Here is an 18,285-nt window from a genome sequence, read left to right as displayed (position 1 = left end):
CTCATAGTGTTTTCTCATCATTGTTCCTGAACTAACAACAATTACACTAGAAACTTGAATAGCCTTCATAATACTTCCTGATAGCTTTCTGTGTTCAATATCTTAATTATCAACTAGGTAATAATACAACAGAAAACCTATTGCAACAATTAACTTGAATTAATGAGTTTATATTAGGATATGTATTACTGAATTTTAGTGCTTTCTCAATTACTCTTGTATGATGAGCCAACCAGAACAGAAGTATTTTGATACTGTAAAAACGAGCACCTCCGGACTAGTGCATACTAACCAAATTTTAACCTCACTTGGAAAAACCTGGTTAAAAATTATCTGAGCCGGGATGCCTGGGTGGCTCAGCAGTTGGGCGGCTGCCTTCGGCTCAGGTCGTGATCCTGGGATCCGGGATCGAGTTCCGAATCGGGCTCTTGCATGGAGCCTGCTTCTCCACTCTCTGCCTATGTCTCTGCCTCTTTCTGTGTGTCTCTAATAAATAAATTTAAAAAAAGAAGAATTATCTGAGCTCAGGGGCCCCTGGCTGGCTCAGTTGGAAGAGCACTCAACTCTTGATCTCAGGGTTGTGAATTCGAGCCCCATGTTAGGTATAGAGATTACTTAAATAAATACAAAATAGATAAAATTTTAAAATTAAAAAAATATGTCTAGGGCAGCCCAGGTGGCTCAGTGGTTTAGCACCACCTTCGGCCCAGGGTGTGATCCTGGAGACCCGGGATCAAGTCCCACATCAGGCTCCCTGCATGGAGCCTGCTTCTCCCTCTGCCTGTGTCTCTCATGAATAAATAAATAAAATCTTAAAAAAAAAATGTCTAAGCCCAGAACCTAATTCTGTCTTCATGCAAACACAAAGTCCTTTTTATAAGGTTTTAATAGGTCCTAAATTTTCCTGTAAGGGCAACTACTGAGTGAAATGAGGGAAGCTTATATTGTGTTTTGTATAAAACTCAGCCAGGAATTGTCAATAATTTCCAAAAGTCATGTTCCACATGGCTTTTGATAATTAGACATCGGAGACCATGTGTTTCCAGCTGTGTTGGGAGCTGCCTACATTACCCGTGTAAACATCTGGCTATTTCCTTGGGTTTGGGGGAGGTGGCCCTACAGTTTACATATTGAAATTTATATTATAAGTTATCATTTTATTTCTCCTTTTTTTGTTACAGTTAGGGCAATATAGATTTTTTTTTTTAAGGTTTATTTATTTATCCATGAGAGACACAGAGAGAGGCAGAGACACAGGCAGAGAGAAGCAGGCTCCTCGCAGGATTCCGGGATCACGACCTGAGTCAAAGGCAGCTGCCCAACCGCTGAGCCACCCAGGCGTCCCTAGAGATTGTTTTTAAAGTCATGTGCAGTGGCCTCCAGCTGGCTCGGTCAGAAGAATATGTGACTTTTGATCTCAGGGTCGTGAGTTCAAGCCCCACATTGGGTGTAGAGATTACTAAAAAAAATAAATAAATAAACTTTAAAAAAAAAAATCATGTGCAGATGGGCATCTGCATATTATCTGAGAACTTCATTTCAGCAGAGCCAAGAGGATGTTCCTCGAGCTGACATTCAAGCCAGCACATGCAGTGGTATGGAGTGATGATCATAAAACATGAAAATATTACATGATAGATAACTGATCTGTTGGTAAACAGTCATCACCATGAGCTCCCTATTATTACCCCCCTGGCTCTCCCCTCCCACCCCAGCAGCCAAAGGGTTAACTGGGCATATCTGGAGGGAAGGGGGTTACTGTCTCAAATGCTGTTGGATGCACTGCTCCCTTTACCAATCAGTATTGGTATCTCCTCCCTGGGCACTACAAATATTTGCTGGATGTGGATGGCAAGCAAAGACCTGCATACCTATGCTCCTTTATATACAATAGCCCCAAACTGCTGCTTCTCCCTCCTCCTGTGTCTCTGCCTCTCTCTCTCTCTCTCTATGTCTATCATAAATAAATAAATAAATAAATAAATAAATAAATAAATAAATAAATCTTTTTTTTTTTTTTTTAAAGGGGGGGATCCCTGGGTGGCTCAGCGGTTTAGCGCCTGCCTTTGGCCCTGGGCACGATCCTGGAGTCCCGGGATCGAGTCCCACGTCAGGCTCCTGGCATGGAGCCTGCTTCTCCCTCCTCCTGTGTCTCTGCCCCTCTCTCTCTATGTCTATCATAAATAAATAAATAAATAAATCTTAAAAAAAAAAATAGCCCCAAACTGGAAATGCCCTAGTGTCCATTTCAGGTGAATGGATAAACAAACTGGTGCACCCAGACAGTGGAACACTTGTGATTAAAAACAAAAAGGAAAGAAAAAAAAGAAAAAAATAAAAAAAAAAAATAAAAAAAATAAAAAAAAAAAAAACAAAAAAAACAAAAAACAAAAAACAAAAAAAAAAAAAACAAAAAGGAATAAATGGAGGACGCCTGAGTGGCTCAGCGGTTAAGCATCTGCCTTCCAGCTCAGGGCAGGGGTCCTGGAGTCCCCGGGTGGATTCCCACATCTGGCTCCCTGCATGGGGCCTGCTTCTCCTCTGCCTATGTCTCTGCCTCTCTCTGTGTGTGTCTCTCATGAATAAATAAATCTTTAAAAAAAAAAAAAGGAATAAACGGATGTGTGCAAAGACATGACTAAATCTCAAAGGCATGATGCTAAAAGAAGCAGGACACAAAAGCTACCTGCTAGAGGATTCCACTAATGCGAAATTCTAGGAGCAACAAACTAATCCTCAATGACCAAAAGCAGGTCAGTGGTTGCTTGGGCCTGAGGGTGGAAAGGGATAGAATGCAAAGGAGCACCAGGATATTTGGAGGTGGTTGGGAATATTGTGGATCTTAATTGTGGTTTTCACTAATTATTCATCTGTCGATTTTATCCAATTACCTGCTTTAATGGATGCAGTTTATTATATGCAAATTATCTTAATAAAGTTCACCATCTCCCCCTTCCCCCCCCAAAAAAAAGCAGATTGGGGGAGGGAGTCGAACAGGCCTAGAAATATTGTTGAGGAGAGACAAAGCTATCATCACCCTGTGCCTGCCAGCCTCTGTCCTGTTACTGAATCTAGAATGCAAGTCCAAGCCCAAGGCAGGGCTAGTGTGAGCACAACTCCCAAGCCAGGCTCCTTTGAAGAAGATAGAAGGGGAGAGGGCTCAAAAACCGGGTGGATGGAACAATGAAGAAAGGGAGAGAAAGGTGGGAGGAGGGCCCCAGAGGGTGGCCATCCAGGTGCTTTTCCTCTTTTTTTTTTTTTAAGATTTTATTCATCAATACGTGAGAGACGCAGAGACATAGGCAGAAGGAGAAGCAGGCTCCCTGTGGGGAGATGGATACAGACTTGATCCCAGGATCACAACCTGAGCCAAAGGCAGATGATCAACCACTGAGCCACCCAGGTGCCCCTCCTTCTGCTCTTATGTAATCTTCACCAGTGGTCTTTGGGTGAGGCTGAGGCATGAGACTCCGTAGTGCTTATACAAGGCGATATAGCCGGCAGGTAGCAGAAGCAGGATCTCAACCAGGGGAACAACCTCTTCTAGCCAGGCAGCTCTGTGGCTGGAGCTCAGTTCATTCATTCTGCAAATATTTATTGAATGCTTATCCTGTGCTGGGCCCCATGCTGTGCTCTGGGCTTACAGTGGTGAAAAGGACAGAGGTGGCTCCCTCATGGGAGTGCGCGTCCCAGTGGGGACTGGGTCTGGGAGCCCCTGTCCACACTCATGAGACTTGAAATGGTTCCAGACTATTAATATCACCCAGATCAGCATCTTAGGCAAATTAGTGACATGTACCCAGCAACTTTTAAAAATGAAGTAGAAAAAAAAAGCGGAAATACTGTTCTGTGGAACTTGGCCGAGTTATGGATTTCCTCATATGTATACATTGTGTAATAGCATATGCAATATATTAGATGCGTGTGTGTATCTCCTTAAATAGGCATCCTTCATTATCCAAATCTAATCCATTTCCCAAAAGCATTAAATAGAAAATTTGAGGATAAACAACTATTTTAAGTGGGGAAAATAATGCATTCCCAGCTCCTTCCAAAAACCCCAACCAATATCCCCAAATAACATTAAAACTCTTCAACACTTTTATAACCACCCACCAAGGATTTTTGCATAATAGAAAGCATTGAAAACGCCAATTACTTCATTATTCAACACTTAATGAACTCATTAGTGGTTATGTTTGTGTGCAATACACAACAATTTTACACAGAACCCGATATGAATTATTTCCCCTCCACGCTGCAATGATCATGAGATGGAACTAAACAAACCAAAAAAAAAAAAAAAAAAAAAAAGCTGAAGACACTCAAGATATCATCTATAATTGTGGACTCAGATTGGTCGTGCCTCCAGGCCCTGGCAGTCTACATAGAGCCCTGGGAAGGGCGAGATAATGATCAGTAATGTGCAGCATGTCTCAGCAATGTACAGGACAGGATCTAGAGCAGGTGAGCCGCAATTGGTGTCACCCACATCCTGGACTCAAACAGGACTTAGAAGAGGTCATACAGCGTATTTTTATGAAACAGCAAATTCAATAAATAAATCTTTAAAAAAAAAAAAAAGGGGGGAATCCCTGGGTGGCTCAGCGGTTTAGTGTCTGCCTTTGGCCCAGGGCAAGATCCTGGAGTCCCGGGATCGAGTCCCACATCGGGCTCCCGGCATGGAGCCTGCTTCTCCCTCTGCCTGTGTCTCTGCCTCTCTCTCTATGTCTATCATGAATAAATAAATAAATCTTTAAAAAAAAAAAAGAAACAGCAAATTCTGGGTTTAAAAGGGGGGGGGGAGGGGCAGCCCGGGTGGCTCAGCGGTTTAGCGCCGCCTTCTGCCCAGGGCATGATCCCCGGAGACCCAGGATCCAGTCCCAGGTTGGGCTCCCTGCAAGGAGCCTGCTTCTCCCTCTGCCTCTGCCTGTGTCTCTGCTTCTGTGTCTCTCATGAATAAAAGAAAAGAAATGGAACATTTCCTAGTTCATGAAGTTTCCCTGTGCCCCTTCCCGGGGAAAATTCCCAGTTTCCCTAAGCCCCCACCCCCCCAGGTCATCTGTTTGGATTTCTCACTATAAACCAGTTTTGCCCATTCCAGACCATCATATAAATGGAACTGTACAGCATGAGCAGTTTCCAGCAACTTTCACTCAAAATGTTATCCGTGGGATGCATCCAGATTGAAAGATCAAACTTTTTTTTTTTTTTTTTTTTTCCTGAATGGCCATCCATCACAGGAAGGATGATATATCATCCATCCGGATATATCAATTGACTCATTTCCAAATTTTGGCAATTTGTGGAAAGTGCAGCTATAGACATTTGTGTAGTGGGCTTTGGGTGAGCAGTTTTCTTTTCTCTTTGGTAAGTGGGACTCTTGAAGCTGTTTAGTAAGTGTAACTATGGTAACTTGATAAAAAACTGCCCAGGGAGTTCCCAAAGGGTCTGGACCGTTAAGTATTCCCATCAGCGGTGCATGGGGCTCTGTTCCGCTGCTTGGCTTCCCCGGCCACGCTTTGTACTTGCTTTTTGCCACTCCAACAGATGTGCGCAGTGCTATCTCATCACGGATTTTTCCCAATGGTGTTTTGGATGAACATTTTATCTCAAGCAGTCCTATTTATCATGTTTGTTTTTTCTGTGTAGCTCATGCTGTTTGTCTTAAAAAGATCCGATGAGATATACTTGACAATTTATTGCTCAAAAATGTCCTTTGGAGTGACAGCAGTCTTTGTCCTTGCGCCCCCACCCCCACCCCAGCAGGGTCCCCTGGAGTGTTTGTTACTGTAGAAGGAACAGAGGTCCTGGGGACAAGGTGGGATTACCGTAGAGTCACCAGACACACACACACACAAACACACACACACACTCAACCACAAAAATGACCAGCAAAGGAGCCAGCTACCCATTGGAATATCCTTTCCCTCAAAGAGGGCAGAAATCCACGTGGTGACCTGTGCCCTGTGCCCTGTAATAATGTCCAGAAGGACATTACTACACTAATTCTCCATCTTTGTTTCCTAGCCTTGGGTGGGAATGGGAATTGAGAACTGGGGAAGATTTGGTGAGAGACACACACATACATACACCCCAGCACTGAGGCCTCCCAGATCTGATGTTGGTGGAGGGGGCAGGGGGAGAGGCTGGAGCCTCTGGATGTCCTGAGTGTGCAGCAGGGCCTCCAGAGCCCCAGTTTGTGATCGCAATATCCAGAGTGCCCCAATCAGGGTAGGGAAAGTCCCTGTGGGGTTTACATAACTGATTCCTTCTCACAGGGGTCCGCATCCCCGGCAGGTCTTGGACACTGTTTGAGGAGGGGGTTCCCCTCTTCAGTGGGGACAGGCAGTGGAGACAGGGGCGTCTCACTCTTCACTTGGATCAGCTCTGGCACCGAGCTCCGCAATTCTGTGCGATCCACATAGTTTTGGAGGAGTCCTGCACCAAAGGCATCACCTTCCACGTTGAGGACAGTACAGGACCGGTCTCTGAAGGGGCAGGAGTGACAGGAAAGTGAGTGGGAGGGGAGAGGGTAGTGTCCAACCCCCCACTTCTCCCCCCACAAAACTAGGAGTCCCCATCGCATCTTCCTTCATGGGATGTTGTTCTACTCCTAGACTCAGCTTATCCCTCCATCCTTCCAGGATGCCAGATAACCCTTCTTCTTAGAATCTCAAAGATGGGGACGCCTGGTGGCTCAGTGGTTGAGTGTCTGCCTTTGGCTCAGGTCATGATCCCAGGGTCCTGGAATAGAGACCCGCATCAGGCTTCCCAGAGGGAGCCTGCTTCTCCATCTGCCTATGTCTCTGCCTCTCTCTGTGTGTCTCATGAATAAAAAAAATAAATAAAATCTTAAAAAAATAAAAATAACACCTCAAAGATCTTTTCACCCAGAATACCTCTCTTCTTTCCCATGGAATCCCAAAGTATCCCATTATACTCTCTCTTTCTCAGAACTCCAAAGATTTCTTCCTCCAACCTCCCAGGAACCCAAACAATTCTTCCAATAAGACACAAAATTTGTTTCTCCTGGAACATCAAAAAGTCACTCTACCCTTTTCTTGGGGACTCAGAAGACCTATGCCACTTCTCCTCTTCCCCTCGAAATACTTTCTCATTCGGGCCTTTCTCTTTATAATACAAGATCTCTTTTTGCTTTCTCCTTATACCTTGTGTGTGCCATTTGAGAAAATTGAGCTATAGGGCACATACCATAAAATTCACCCTTTCAAAGTATACAATCCAGAGGCACCTGGGTGGCTCAGTCAGTTGAGCGTCCAACTCGATTTCGGCTCAGGTCATGATCTCAGGGTTGTGAGATCGAGCCTGCCTTGAGCTCTGTGCTGGGCGTGGAGCCCACTTACAATTCTCTCGCCCTCTCCCTCTTCTCCCCCCCTCCACTCCCTTCCACCCCAGTGTTTTTTAGTATATTCAGAGTTGTATGACCATCACTGATATTTAATTCCAGGATGTTTTCATCACTCTAAAAACACTCCCACACCCACCAAGCAGTTATCTCCCATTCCCTCCTCTCCAGCCCCTGGCAACTGCTAATCTACTGTCTGTCGATTTGCCTATTCTGGGCATCACATAGAAATGGATTCATATGATATGTGGTCTTTTGTGTCCACCTTCTTTCACTTAGCATGAGGTTTTCAAGGGCTCACCATGTGGTAGCGTCTAAATATGTGTCTGTGCTTCATTTCACTTTATGGCTGAATAATATTCCATTGTTCTGGATATATAATATTTTATGTATCCATTCATCAGTTGATGGACATTGGGTTGTTTCTACCTTTTTGCTATCACGAATAACGCCACTATGAATGTTCATGTACAAGTTTTTGTGAATATGTTTTCAACTCTCTTGGCATTATACCTAGGAGTGATGTGGCTGAGAAACAGTAACTCTTGTTTTAAACTTGTGAGACCAAACTTTTCCAATCGTTAATGCTCTTAATAGCACAACGGTGATTGCCAACAATGACACAGCATTAACTGTTTACCAGGGGCTCTTATAATGGAGTTACATGTTTATGTCATCTGATCCTCAAAGAGAGGCTAGTCCCTCCCTTTTACAGATGGAGAAACTGAGATAAGAGAGATGAAGTACTCAAGCAGGGTCATAAGGGCTAGCAGAGGTGGCACTAGGATTTGAACACAAGCAGCCTGGCCTAAGAGTCTACTCTTCACCACTAGGGCACACTCTCTCTGGGATTCTTCTTAGATTTAAAAAAAGAGAGAGAGAGAGAGAGAGAGACCCCCCCCCAAGATCCCTTCCTTCCCTCTGACTAGAAGGATCAAGATATCACCCCTTCTTCCTCTCTTCTTCTTACTCCCTCTCAATGACCCTCTTGCTCAATCCCCTTTTCCCAGGGATACCCATTAGACTCCCAAAGCCCCAGACCCACACTTACACTAGCCAATCCACAGCCAGGATCAAGGAGATGTCCTGAACGGGCAGACTGACTGCCTCCAGGATGATGGCCAGAGTGAGGACCCCTCCAGCGGGAATGCCGGCAGCACCCACACTGGACGCCGTGGCGGTGACCCTGGGGGAAGCAAGGGGAGGTCAGGGTCAGAAGCCTTGGTAGCTAGCAGGAGAAGCTGTCACGGGAGCCCTGCTCCCATGGGAGCCCGGCGTGCACTCTCAGGAGAGGGGGTCAGACGGGCCGGGGGTCCCTATGGCCGCCGCACCCACACTCACAGGATGGTGATGATCTTCACAAAGTCCAGGGATCGCTGGTTGAGCTGTGCAATGAACACTGCAGCCACACACTGGAAGAGCGCCGCACCATCCATGTTGACGGTGGCACCGATGGGTAGGATGAAGCGGCTGATGTGCTTGGCGACACCATTCTTCTCCTCCACGCACTTCATCATCAGAGGCAGCGTGGCCGAGCTGGGGCGGGAGGGGGGCGTGGTGTCAGCGCAGCCCCACCCACCCCCATGAAGTCCCGCCCAACCACACCCACTGGCTCCACCCACAGCTCTCCCCTGCTCTCCATGCCCTTCTCCCAGAGCCAGCGGCACCCAGGGTCCTGTAGAATGCCTGCATTCCATAATTTATGAGTCTTGGGCCCCTTGGGAGAGTACAGACTGCTGTCCTTCAAAATACACACAAAAATCCCAACCTAATTTCTACAATGCTTAGGAGCTCACTGACCCACACCCCCTCCCTGCTCTACCAATAATGGACCTCCACCAATAACAGGCTTCTGTGGGATGCTGCTGTGCGGGAGGGCCGGGTTCTGAGGACACAGGTGGACAAAATACCTAGAAGAGGGTGGAAAGGGCTCCCAGAGGCTGGATCCAGGGAGCACTAGACCACTACCCACCGCTCCCCCAGGGCCAGGCCTTGTCCGGGAGGAGAAATTCTCAGGAAGGGAAGAAGAAATCTCTAACCCAGTGGTTTTCTAATGGGGGACGTGGGGGGATGTTGCTGGACCTTATCAGAAACTCACAAAAATATGGCCTCTGTATCCAGATCCAGTGTCCCCAAACACAAAATTTCAAAGGTCTACAGATATCTGATGCCCACTTCAGGCCCCTTAGTTTAAAAATCCTGGACTAGTCTGCCCCAAGGCCATACCTAGAAGAGGTGCCGAAGGCAGTGGCCAACGCTGTCATGATGCCCCACAGAAAGCGGTAGGGGTTTTTGCGGGTGAAGAGGAAGTAGATGAGGGGCAGCACGAGGAGCCCATGGATGGCGTGGCCCAGCAGGCAGCACAGGATGTATTTGCCAAGACTAGCGAAGAGCATCCCCACATCCTCCATCTCCACAATCTTGCCAGCCACCAGGAACAAGATGCCCACAGGGGCATACCTAATTGCAGGAGACAGATTACAGCCTCTGACCATGTGCCATCCGGGAGGACCAGGCTTTGTGCTCGGTACACAGCCTGATCACAGCCTCCCTCGAGGGCAGGAAACACCCAGAGCAATGTGTGCTGAAGCTCTGGCACATTCCCTGCCACCGTCCCAGCTCTTTCCCCTTGAAAATAGTACAGCAGGGATAAAAGAAGCCTGGAGGCTTCTATCGCCATTTGCCAGATTTGGTCTTAACACCTGACCTCCAGGGGCACCTAGGTGGCTCAGTGATTGAGTGTCTGCCTTCGGCTCAGGTCATGATCCTGGGATCGAGTCCCACATCAGGTTCCCCGCAGAGAGCCTGCTTTTCCCTTTGCCTATGTCTCTGCCTCTCATGAATAAATAAATAAAATCTTAAAAAAACAAAACAAAATAACCTGACCTCCATGAGTCATTTACATTTCCCGGGTTTGTTTGTTAAAGCAGCTAGGATGATTTAAACCAATACAATCTCTCACCACATCATGAGAAATGAAGTCTGTGGCTCATGTCTTAATAACAGCCCACAGATATGAAGCATTTATGATGGGCTGAGTGAGCCCTTGAACATGAATGAATCTTTACCACAATCCCACAAAAGCTCCTCTGTAGCTATAGTTGAATTAAAATCTAATAGGTCTGTAAAACAGGGACTTTAAGGCTACTGGCCTCATAGGAATGTTGGAGGAAATGAGGTGCCAGGTGAAATGACTTGAAAGCTCTTTGTACACAATAAGTGATCTATAAACTTCTGCTGGAATTATTATCACCCTTTCCTGGAGTAAAGCTCCCAGGGGTGCTCATGTCTCCCAGCTAGGGGGCCTCCCCAGACTGCCTCCCGGTTTGATCATGATGGCTGTCTCCCAAATTCCTTCATCTCTTTGGGTAACAGAAGAAAGGGCCCATTTCCCAGCCATCTGTGCAGCTAGTTTTGGCCAAACGCCCAAGCTCTGGCCAGTGGGTTGTGCCTAGAAGTTATACAAAGTGACATACTTGATAAATATTAGCTGATACTATTTATTATAGGCATGCTATAGGTCAGGTGGTGTCCCAAGAACTTTACACTCATTTGTGGCTGGTACTATCAGTCCCATTTTCCAGGTAGGGAAACCAAGGCAGACTGAGATAAGTAACTTGTTCTAGGGTACACAAGTGGGAAGAGGCAAGGGGCCTGCTCTTAACCACTACCCTGACTCTCTGGCAGAGTGCACTCAATTCTGCACAGCAGTTTCTTAGATGTCAGCTACACCAGAACTGGGATGGGGAGGGAGGATAGGATTGGTCAAAAACGCAGCAAACCTGGCATCTCTCTGACTTCCCACCTTCTAGAACTATGGTAGGTCCTGAGAATCAGCGTGGGATGATGTGAAGAGGAGGCTGGGAAAGAGCAGGGTGGAAGCCAGAGGCCTGCGCGCGTGTGTGTGTGTGTGTGTGTCCCCGTTATCTGAGGTTTAACAAAACTCATAATGATAATCAGCTAACATTAAGTAAATGCTCAGGAGGTGCTAATCATTTAAAACACTTTACAAGTGCTTTACCTAGATCTCCTATTACTCATGTCATCTTCATGATAACTCAGATGTTTGATCACATGCAAATTTCTTCAATGGAAAAAAAAATAATAATAATAATAAAATTTTCTTCAATGGAGATGCATTTGTTAAGCTGTGGCCACAGCTCAGCTGGCTTCTTGTTACCTTCTAAGAGGACTGAGAGGGGATCCCTGGGTGGTTCAGCAGTTGAGCATCTGCCTTCAGCTCAGGGCATGATCCTGGAGTCTCAGGATCAAGTCCCATGTCGGGCTCCTGCATGGAGCCTGCTTCTCCCTCTGCCTGGGTCTCTGCCTCTCTCTCTCTCTCTCTCTCTCTTTCTGTCTCTCATTAATAAATAAATAAAATCTTAAAAAAAAAAAAGAGGATTGGGAAGGTGCTCAATTGGTCTCTGTTCCCCTGTAATACAGCACTGTCCTATCCTCATCTTCTAATGAAGAAACTGAGGCACAGACAGGGTAGGTCACTTGCTCAAAGTCACACAGCTGGCAATGGGCAACACTTGGTGTGAATCCAGGCTGTGTGGCTCTGAGGAACAGATGGAGGGTTGCCCTATCCCGCATCCTACTGCTCCCCCACACCCCTCCCACCACCTACCACATGATCCAGGAGACCAGCACCATGGTGGCATCATTAAAGGAGTTGAAGAAGCGGATGAGCAGCTCTCCCTCAGGCCCCAGCTTCCGCAGGGCCACACCAAGGACAATGGCAAATACCACCAGGCCCAGAATGTTCATACTCTCCACCTCCTCCCCAATGGGCACCTTTGGGCAAGGAACAGAGTGGGAAGGAAGGGAAGATGCTCAGTCAACTTGCACAGTTTCTAAGGGCCTGTCTGGGGCCTTGCTGGGACCCAACGCAGACAAGACAGCTCCTGGAGCTCATTTGTCTCTTCCTCCCAAGGCTCTCAGTCTGGGTCCAGGAGAAATAGACCTGTCACCAGAGGCCAGCCAGAGTGACTGGAGAATGGGGAAACCCAGGGGAGTGTGGGAACTGAGGGAGGATGCCAGCTTCGGGGAGGGGGCCAGGAGGAAGGAGTCTGGGAGGCCTCTGCAGAGGAAGAGGCCAAGAGATCTGGAGAACAAGAGGACTGACCAGGTAAAGACAGGTGGCAGAAGGTTCGAGAGAGGGGAAACAATGTGCATCAGTCTGGAAATGAGAGAGCCTTGGGCACTCAAGGGACAGAGAGAAATCCACTGTGGCTGGGATAGGCCAGCCAGAGCTAAAACACGAGGCTGGGTGGGCAGCTGGGCAGAAGCCTGACATCGCAGGGCCTCACGGATTGGAGCAAGGAGCCTGGGCCTTCTTCCGAGGGCCGTGGGGAGCATAAAGGGGCCGTGGGTAGGGGGCGAGACAGGGTCAGGTTTGTGCTTTGGAAAGAATACATTGTGCCAGGTTGAGGGTAGGTGGGTGAGAGGGAGCTGCAGGGGGAAGGTAACTGGACAGGGGGCAGGGGCAAGTGGGGTGGGAGCAGAAGAGAAGCTTGGACCAGGGAGCAGGGGGCAAAACAGAGAAACCGGAAACTGGGCGGTGGCTACTGAGAGTATAAAATAAGTACCACCAAGTGTCAGAAGCCCCAGGGAGCAAACCCAGGCTGTGGTGGGAACAGAATGGAAAAACCCCAAATGGGCCAATGGATGGGGCCCCACCCCCCTGCCCCTGCTCTCACCTTCACCATGGTTCCGTTGATCCATCTTTGTTCATAGGTGGTACTGTACTGCAGGTGGGGGTGGACAAGAGTCAGTATCAATTGCCACCGAGGCTCCCCCACTCCATCCTGGCACTAACAGTGCTCAAAGCCGGCCCTAAGCACCCCCCAAATACAACCAATCGCCTTGCATCCTGCCTGCAACCCTGCTGAGGTAGGATGTTCATACCATATGCCTGTTTTCCAGAGGCGGAAACTGAGGCTCAGAGAGGAAAAGGCACTTGCCCAGGATCACAAAGCTTGAATTAGAACCCGGATGGGGCTCAGAAACCATAGTCTCCTTTCTCAATTAGGAGAATTAGGCATGGATGGTTTCAGAGGCTACCCTAGAACCCTATAATCCCATTCATAAATGCAGGGGCACATCTGCTTTTCCAGGCACCACCCAAAAGCAGGTGCCTAGGGGCTGCCAGGGGCTTGTGTCCCTCCCTGCCCACCCCCACCCCTCGGGACATACCCCCAAGGACTCACTGAGCGGAAGGCTGCGGACACCAGGTTGGAGGGGAAGATATTTCTGTAGAGACAGACAGGGAGGGGGGCATGTTATTAAAAACCACAGGGGGGAGTTGGGGGGGATGTGAGGGACTGAATTGGCCTCTTGGGATGGAAGCAAACTTGGGAGGCCCCATTGGCACCCAAATGTGGTCCCCACCTATGCCTCAGGCCAGGTGTGTTCAGGTAGACCTGAGCCCTGACCTGCACACTTTTCCAGGAGGTAGAGAGGCTGGCATGCTAGGCCCAAGGGATTGTGGATTTAAGGTGAGGAATGCTGGCCTCCCAAGGCAGGCTGGGGCAGTCACCGGGGCCTCAGCTCCACCCCAGGGAGCAAACTTAATACCCAGAGCATCTTGCATCAGCCACTTCCTCCTGCAGGGCTGAGAAACCCTTTGGCCCTGGGGGCCTTGGGGCCGGTCTGAGTGGGTCAGAGGGTTTGGGGAAGGTCTGGGTGCCTCCGAAAGAGGTAGAGAGAGAGACAAGGGATGGCTGTGTGTGTCATGAATGTGTATCTGTGCAGCAGCACACATTAAACCCCACTGAGCCGGTCAGGGTGCTGAACAACAGCCTCTTGTGCCTCAACAGCCTCTTGTGTCTGAGTGGGATGAAAGTTACAGCAAATGGGTCTGTAGTCTCCCCTGTTGTGCATGACATAAATCCACTCACTTATTTTTATTTTGTATTTTTTAAATAGGCTCCATGCCCAGCTTGGATCCCAGAGCAGGGCTTGAACTCACAACCCTGAGATCGAGACCTGACGGATCAACACCAAGGCAGGCGCCCCTAAATCCACCCATTTAATCCTCCTGACAACACCCTTTCCTCCCCATTTTCTAGAAAAGAGAACCAAGGCACAAAAAGGGAAAGAAACTTGCCCAGCCAGGAGATAGCCAAGCTGGGATTTGAACCCAGCCAGCTGTCTGCGTGGTTCTAACCATGCCATGTTCTGGTGTCCTCCCTCCCTAGTGATATGGTGAACAGCTGTGTTGTGGGCCTGTATACAGTTTCTCAAGCATTGGTATCCGGTTGGGGGTGCAGGTTCGTGTTCAGATATGTGGGACAGAGTTGGGTATGTTCGTGGTCTTGAGCATGAATGTTTAGGCAACTCTCGCTGCACTGGTGTAGTTATTGGCATCAGTGAGTGGCTGTGTAAAGGGATGTTAGTATACCGCGTGCGCGTGTGTGTGCGTGTGTGTGTGTGTGAGAGAGAGAGAGAGAGAGAGAGAGAGAGAGGTCCCATCTGTGGCTGAGTGTCTGTGTGTCTGAGTGCCTGTGTCCAGCTGTGTGTCAACTGGCTATAAAGTTGTGTGGCTCTGAGATGTTCCAGCTAAGTCTCCGAGGAGCTGGCCCAGTGTGCGTGTTACTTCTATTTTGGCACAAGGGGAAGCCTGTGCACAAAAACAGCCTCCCAGTGGGTGTGTCCATTGGCCAGTAGGCCTATACCCACCCAGGCCCGGCAGCGCTGGATCAGAACCCAGCTAATCTCCCCCAGCCAACAGGCACCCACCCACTGCAGCTTCTGGACACCAAGCCCTCCCCGAGGGCTCTCATCTCAGCATCTCCGCGGGCACAGATACCCCAGACGGCTGGGAGAACCCAGTTCCGTGACTCATCATTTCCTCTCCCCACTTCCAGGAAGTCCCCTACCAACCTGGAGACATTGAATCAGCAGGTCCCAAAGGCCAGGCCATGTAAACGCAGGGGTCTGCCCTCCTCAAAATGGGGGGGTGGGGTGGGGTGGGGTGTGTGCCATTCTTGGGCAGAGAGCAAAGATCAGAAGAAAAGGAGTCTGCTCCTTTTTAAACTGGCCCCCTTCTGTGCAGCCTAGAGGGGTTGGGGGGCGGATGGAGGGAAAGCCCAGACAGGAGGAAATGGAATGGAAAGTCCTTGGAGGTGGTAGGGTTTAGCAGGAACATATAAAAGGGAAGCTGCCAGGGCCCCGCTGAACTGGGCGGGGATGGGAGGCTGAGAAAAGAACCTCGTTAAGACAGGGTGACACGTAGCCTGGGGAGCACTGGGGCTGGGAAATGGGGCCTGTGGAGGTCACCCAGATCTCCTCAGGTCCCCCAGGGGCTCCTTACACAAAGGAACTAAGCCCTCTGACCCTGGATCCAGAACCACCATCCTGAGGCCCTTAACAGCCCCCAAATCCCCTTCCAAGCGCCCCCCCCCCACTCATCCTCTGTCCTCACAGCAGACCCTCTTATGTCCCCTCCCTGCCCCCAAACTCCCAAGCATAAGACTTCTTGGCCTCTCACCCTCTTTAGGGTACCCACTCATGTCCCCAGGCGCCCACATTAGAAGCCTCCTTCCCCAGGGCTCTGTCCTCAGCGCTGGACTCTGACAAAGGGCCACCGTCACCGTCCCTCACCATCCGATCCGGTCTCTCTCAGGCCCTGGGGATGCCCTCCCGCCCTCCCTAACACGTGTCCCCTCCCCACGTGGCTGAGGCACCCCCTTTCCTCCCGCCAACCACCATCCCCGACTCCACCGGGCGGGGAGGGGGCTCTGACCTCACGAGATCCAGGAACGAATCGAGGACCTCCTTGCCGGGGGCCTCTTCCACGCCGCCGGTGGCGGCGGCCGAGGCGTTGATGGCGGCGAAGGCGGCGCCGGGCTGTAGCGCCAGCGCCAAGACCACGCCGAGCGCAGACGCCAGCAGCGTGGTGACCAGGAAAAAGAGCAGCGCCCAGGCGCCCAGGCGGCCGAGCGCGCTCGAGTCCAGGCTGGCGGCGCCCCCGATCAGGCTACACACCACCAGCGGCAAGATGATCATCTTCAGCAGGCGCAGCAGCAGCTCCCCGGGGAAGGCGAAGGCTGCCAGGCGCGCGGGACCCAGAGCGAGCGCACCGCCGGCCCTCGACACCCCCATACCCAGCGCCACGCCGGCCACCACGGCCACCACCGTCAGCAGCACCAGCAGGTTGGCGCGAAGGCAGCGGCGCACCCGGTCCCGGGAGCCGCAGCGGCCGCCTCGGGTCGCGCCAGGGTCCTCCAGGGGGGCCAACGTCGGGGCACCGTTCGCGGTGGGCTCAGCCGCCGCGAGCCCCTTGGGGTCTCCCCGGGGCGGATCGGCCACCATGATGAGCGCCCCGGGGCTCCTGAGCGCCTGGAAGCGGGGCGCGCGCCTGGGGCTCCTTCCCGGCGCGCGGACGTGCGTTCCTTAGAACCGAGAGTTTTGTAACAGCCTGGAGCCGGGAACTTTGGAGGGTTCCCGGGGGCCGGGAGTTCACGGCGCCTTGGTTCCTGGAGAGTCTGAGATCCCAGCTCTTCCAGATTGCGCCCGGCGCCCGGAATCTGGACCCCTGGGTTCCTCGGCCCTAGGGATGGGAAAGCAGGAGTTTATCAGGCTGGGACCTGGGGTCCTCGGCGATGAGGGCTCAAGGCGTGCAAGCGGCAGGGGTCCTCAGGAAGCCAGGTCCTGGTAGCGCAGATCCGGGGGGCGAGGGATCTCGGGGTGCCGGGGTCCTGGAAACGGAGGCTGGGGAGGCTGAGTCGGGGGGCGGGAGATGGAGCTCCGGGAGGAGGAGAGCCGGGCTCTTGAGTCCGGGAGGGAGGGGAGATCCAGGCCCCCGGGCGCGCGCGGAAGGCGGCGACTGGGGACCCCGGGATGGATGTAACAGCCGCGGTCCGGGGGGAAGCTCGCGGGCGCGCCGCGTGGCTCTGAGCCCGCCTGGCGGAAGCTGCGGGGATTAAGGGCAGGGGCGAGGCCTGAGAAGGCGGGGAGCGGACCACGGGCGCCCATTGGCGGAGGCGCCCCGGAGCCCTCCCGCGAGCGAGAGGTGGGGCTGAGGCCAGAGCCCTGCCCGGTCACCCTTAGAAGGCCGACTCGCAGCCGGCTACCTCGGGAGCCCCGGACGCCGAGGGGCGGGGGCGGGGGCGGGCCCGCTGGGGGCGGGGCGTTGACGGGACGCGCTTTTTTTCCTTCCCGCGGAAGGAATCCGGACGTGAGTGGGAGCGGGTAACCCACGGCGGTCCTTGGCCGTGAGGGTCTCGAGAGTGCAAGGGAGCCCCAGGTGGCTCCCCCGGCCTGCAGCGCCTCCGCCCGGAGTTTGGTCTTTTGCCGCCTCTCGAAACTCACGTAAAATGCAGATTGTTAAAGCCCATCCCACACATGGTTGGTGTAAGATTTAAATGAGATGGAGCTATTTATTCAATAGTGTTAATAATTCAAAAACTAAATGTTCCCGGGGCGCCTGGCTGGCTCAGTGGGTGGAGAGCGCGACTCTTGATCTCCGGGCTGTAGGTTGGAGCCAGACGGTGGGTGTAGAGGTTACTTAAAAATAAGATCTTAAAAAAAGGGCAGCCAGGGTGGCTCAGCGGTTTGGCGCCGCCTTCAGCCCAGGGCGTGATCCTGGAGACCCGGGATCGAGAGTCCCACGTCGGGCTCCCTGCATGGAGCCTGCTTCTCCTCTGCCCGTGTCTCTGCCTCTATGAGTGTGTGTGTATCTGTCATGAGTAAATAAATAAATCTTTAAAAAAAATTTTTTTAGGGCTGCATGTGTGGCTCAGTCGGTTAAGGATCTGCCTTGGGCTCAGGTCATGATCCCAGGGTCCTGGGACTGAGCCCAGTGTGTGTGTGGGGGGGGGGGGGTCCCCTGCTCAGTGGGGGGTCTGCTCTTACCTTTCCCTCCACCCCTCCCCCATGCTCATGCTCACTCATGCTCTCTCTCAAATAAA

The 18,285-nt window shown here is 51.0% G+C and overlaps 1 protein-coding gene across 2 annotated transcripts; it reads right to left on the bottom strand.

Annotated features, from left to right (window-relative positions):
* Positions 1 to 5,686: 5,686 nt before the first annotated feature.
* Positions 5,687 to 17,268, bottom strand: SLC1A5 (solute carrier family 1 member 5). 2 transcript variants are annotated; one of them, XM_041745312.1, is made up of 8 exons: positions 16,119 to 17,268; positions 13,582 to 13,624; positions 13,072 to 13,119; positions 12,000 to 12,166; positions 9,596 to 9,829; positions 8,711 to 8,905; positions 8,421 to 8,555; positions 5,687 to 6,491 (listed from the first exon to the last, which is right to left on the bottom strand). In XM_041745312.1, exons 1-8 carry the CDS (start codon positions 16,685 to 16,687, stop codon positions 6,257 to 6,259), a joined length of 1,626 nt encoding a protein of 541 aa, XP_041601246.1. In that variant the 5' UTR covers positions 16,688 to 17,268; the 3' UTR covers positions 5,687 to 6,256. The 2 variants fall into 2 exon arrangements, with proteins under 2 accessions (XP_041601246.1, XP_041601247.1); XM_041745313.1 differs by having other exon boundaries at positions 13,568 to 13,624; positions 16,119 to 16,351.
* Positions 17,269 to 18,285: the final 1,017 nt, after the last annotated feature.

This window comes from Vulpes lagopus, chromosome 2, assembly GCF_018345385.1.
Source record: "Vulpes lagopus strain Blue_001 chromosome 2, ASM1834538v1, whole genome shotgun sequence".
NCBI lineage: Eukaryota > Metazoa > Chordata > Mammalia > Carnivora > Canidae > Vulpes > Vulpes lagopus.
Note: the sequence above shows the minus strand (reverse complement) of the source record. Positions and strands in the feature narration are given on the sequence as shown.

What these genes read in the sequence shown, in the direction of transcription:
- SLC1A5 (XM_041745312.1), bottom strand. Translation starts at nt 16,687, where the DNA reads ATGGTGGCCGATCCGCCCCGGGGAGACCCCAAGGGGCTCGCGGCGGCT. An exon ending in TGTCCGCAGCCTTCCGCTCA is followed by an intron (nt 13,120 to 13,581) that starts GTGAGTCCTTGG and finishes CCCCACCTGCAG; the next exon opens with TACAGTACCACCTATGAACA. An exon ending in CTGGTCTCCTGGATCATGTG is followed by an intron (nt 9,830 to 11,999) that starts GTAGGTGGTGGG and finishes TCCTGCAATTAG; the next exon opens with GTATGCCCCTGTGGGCATCT.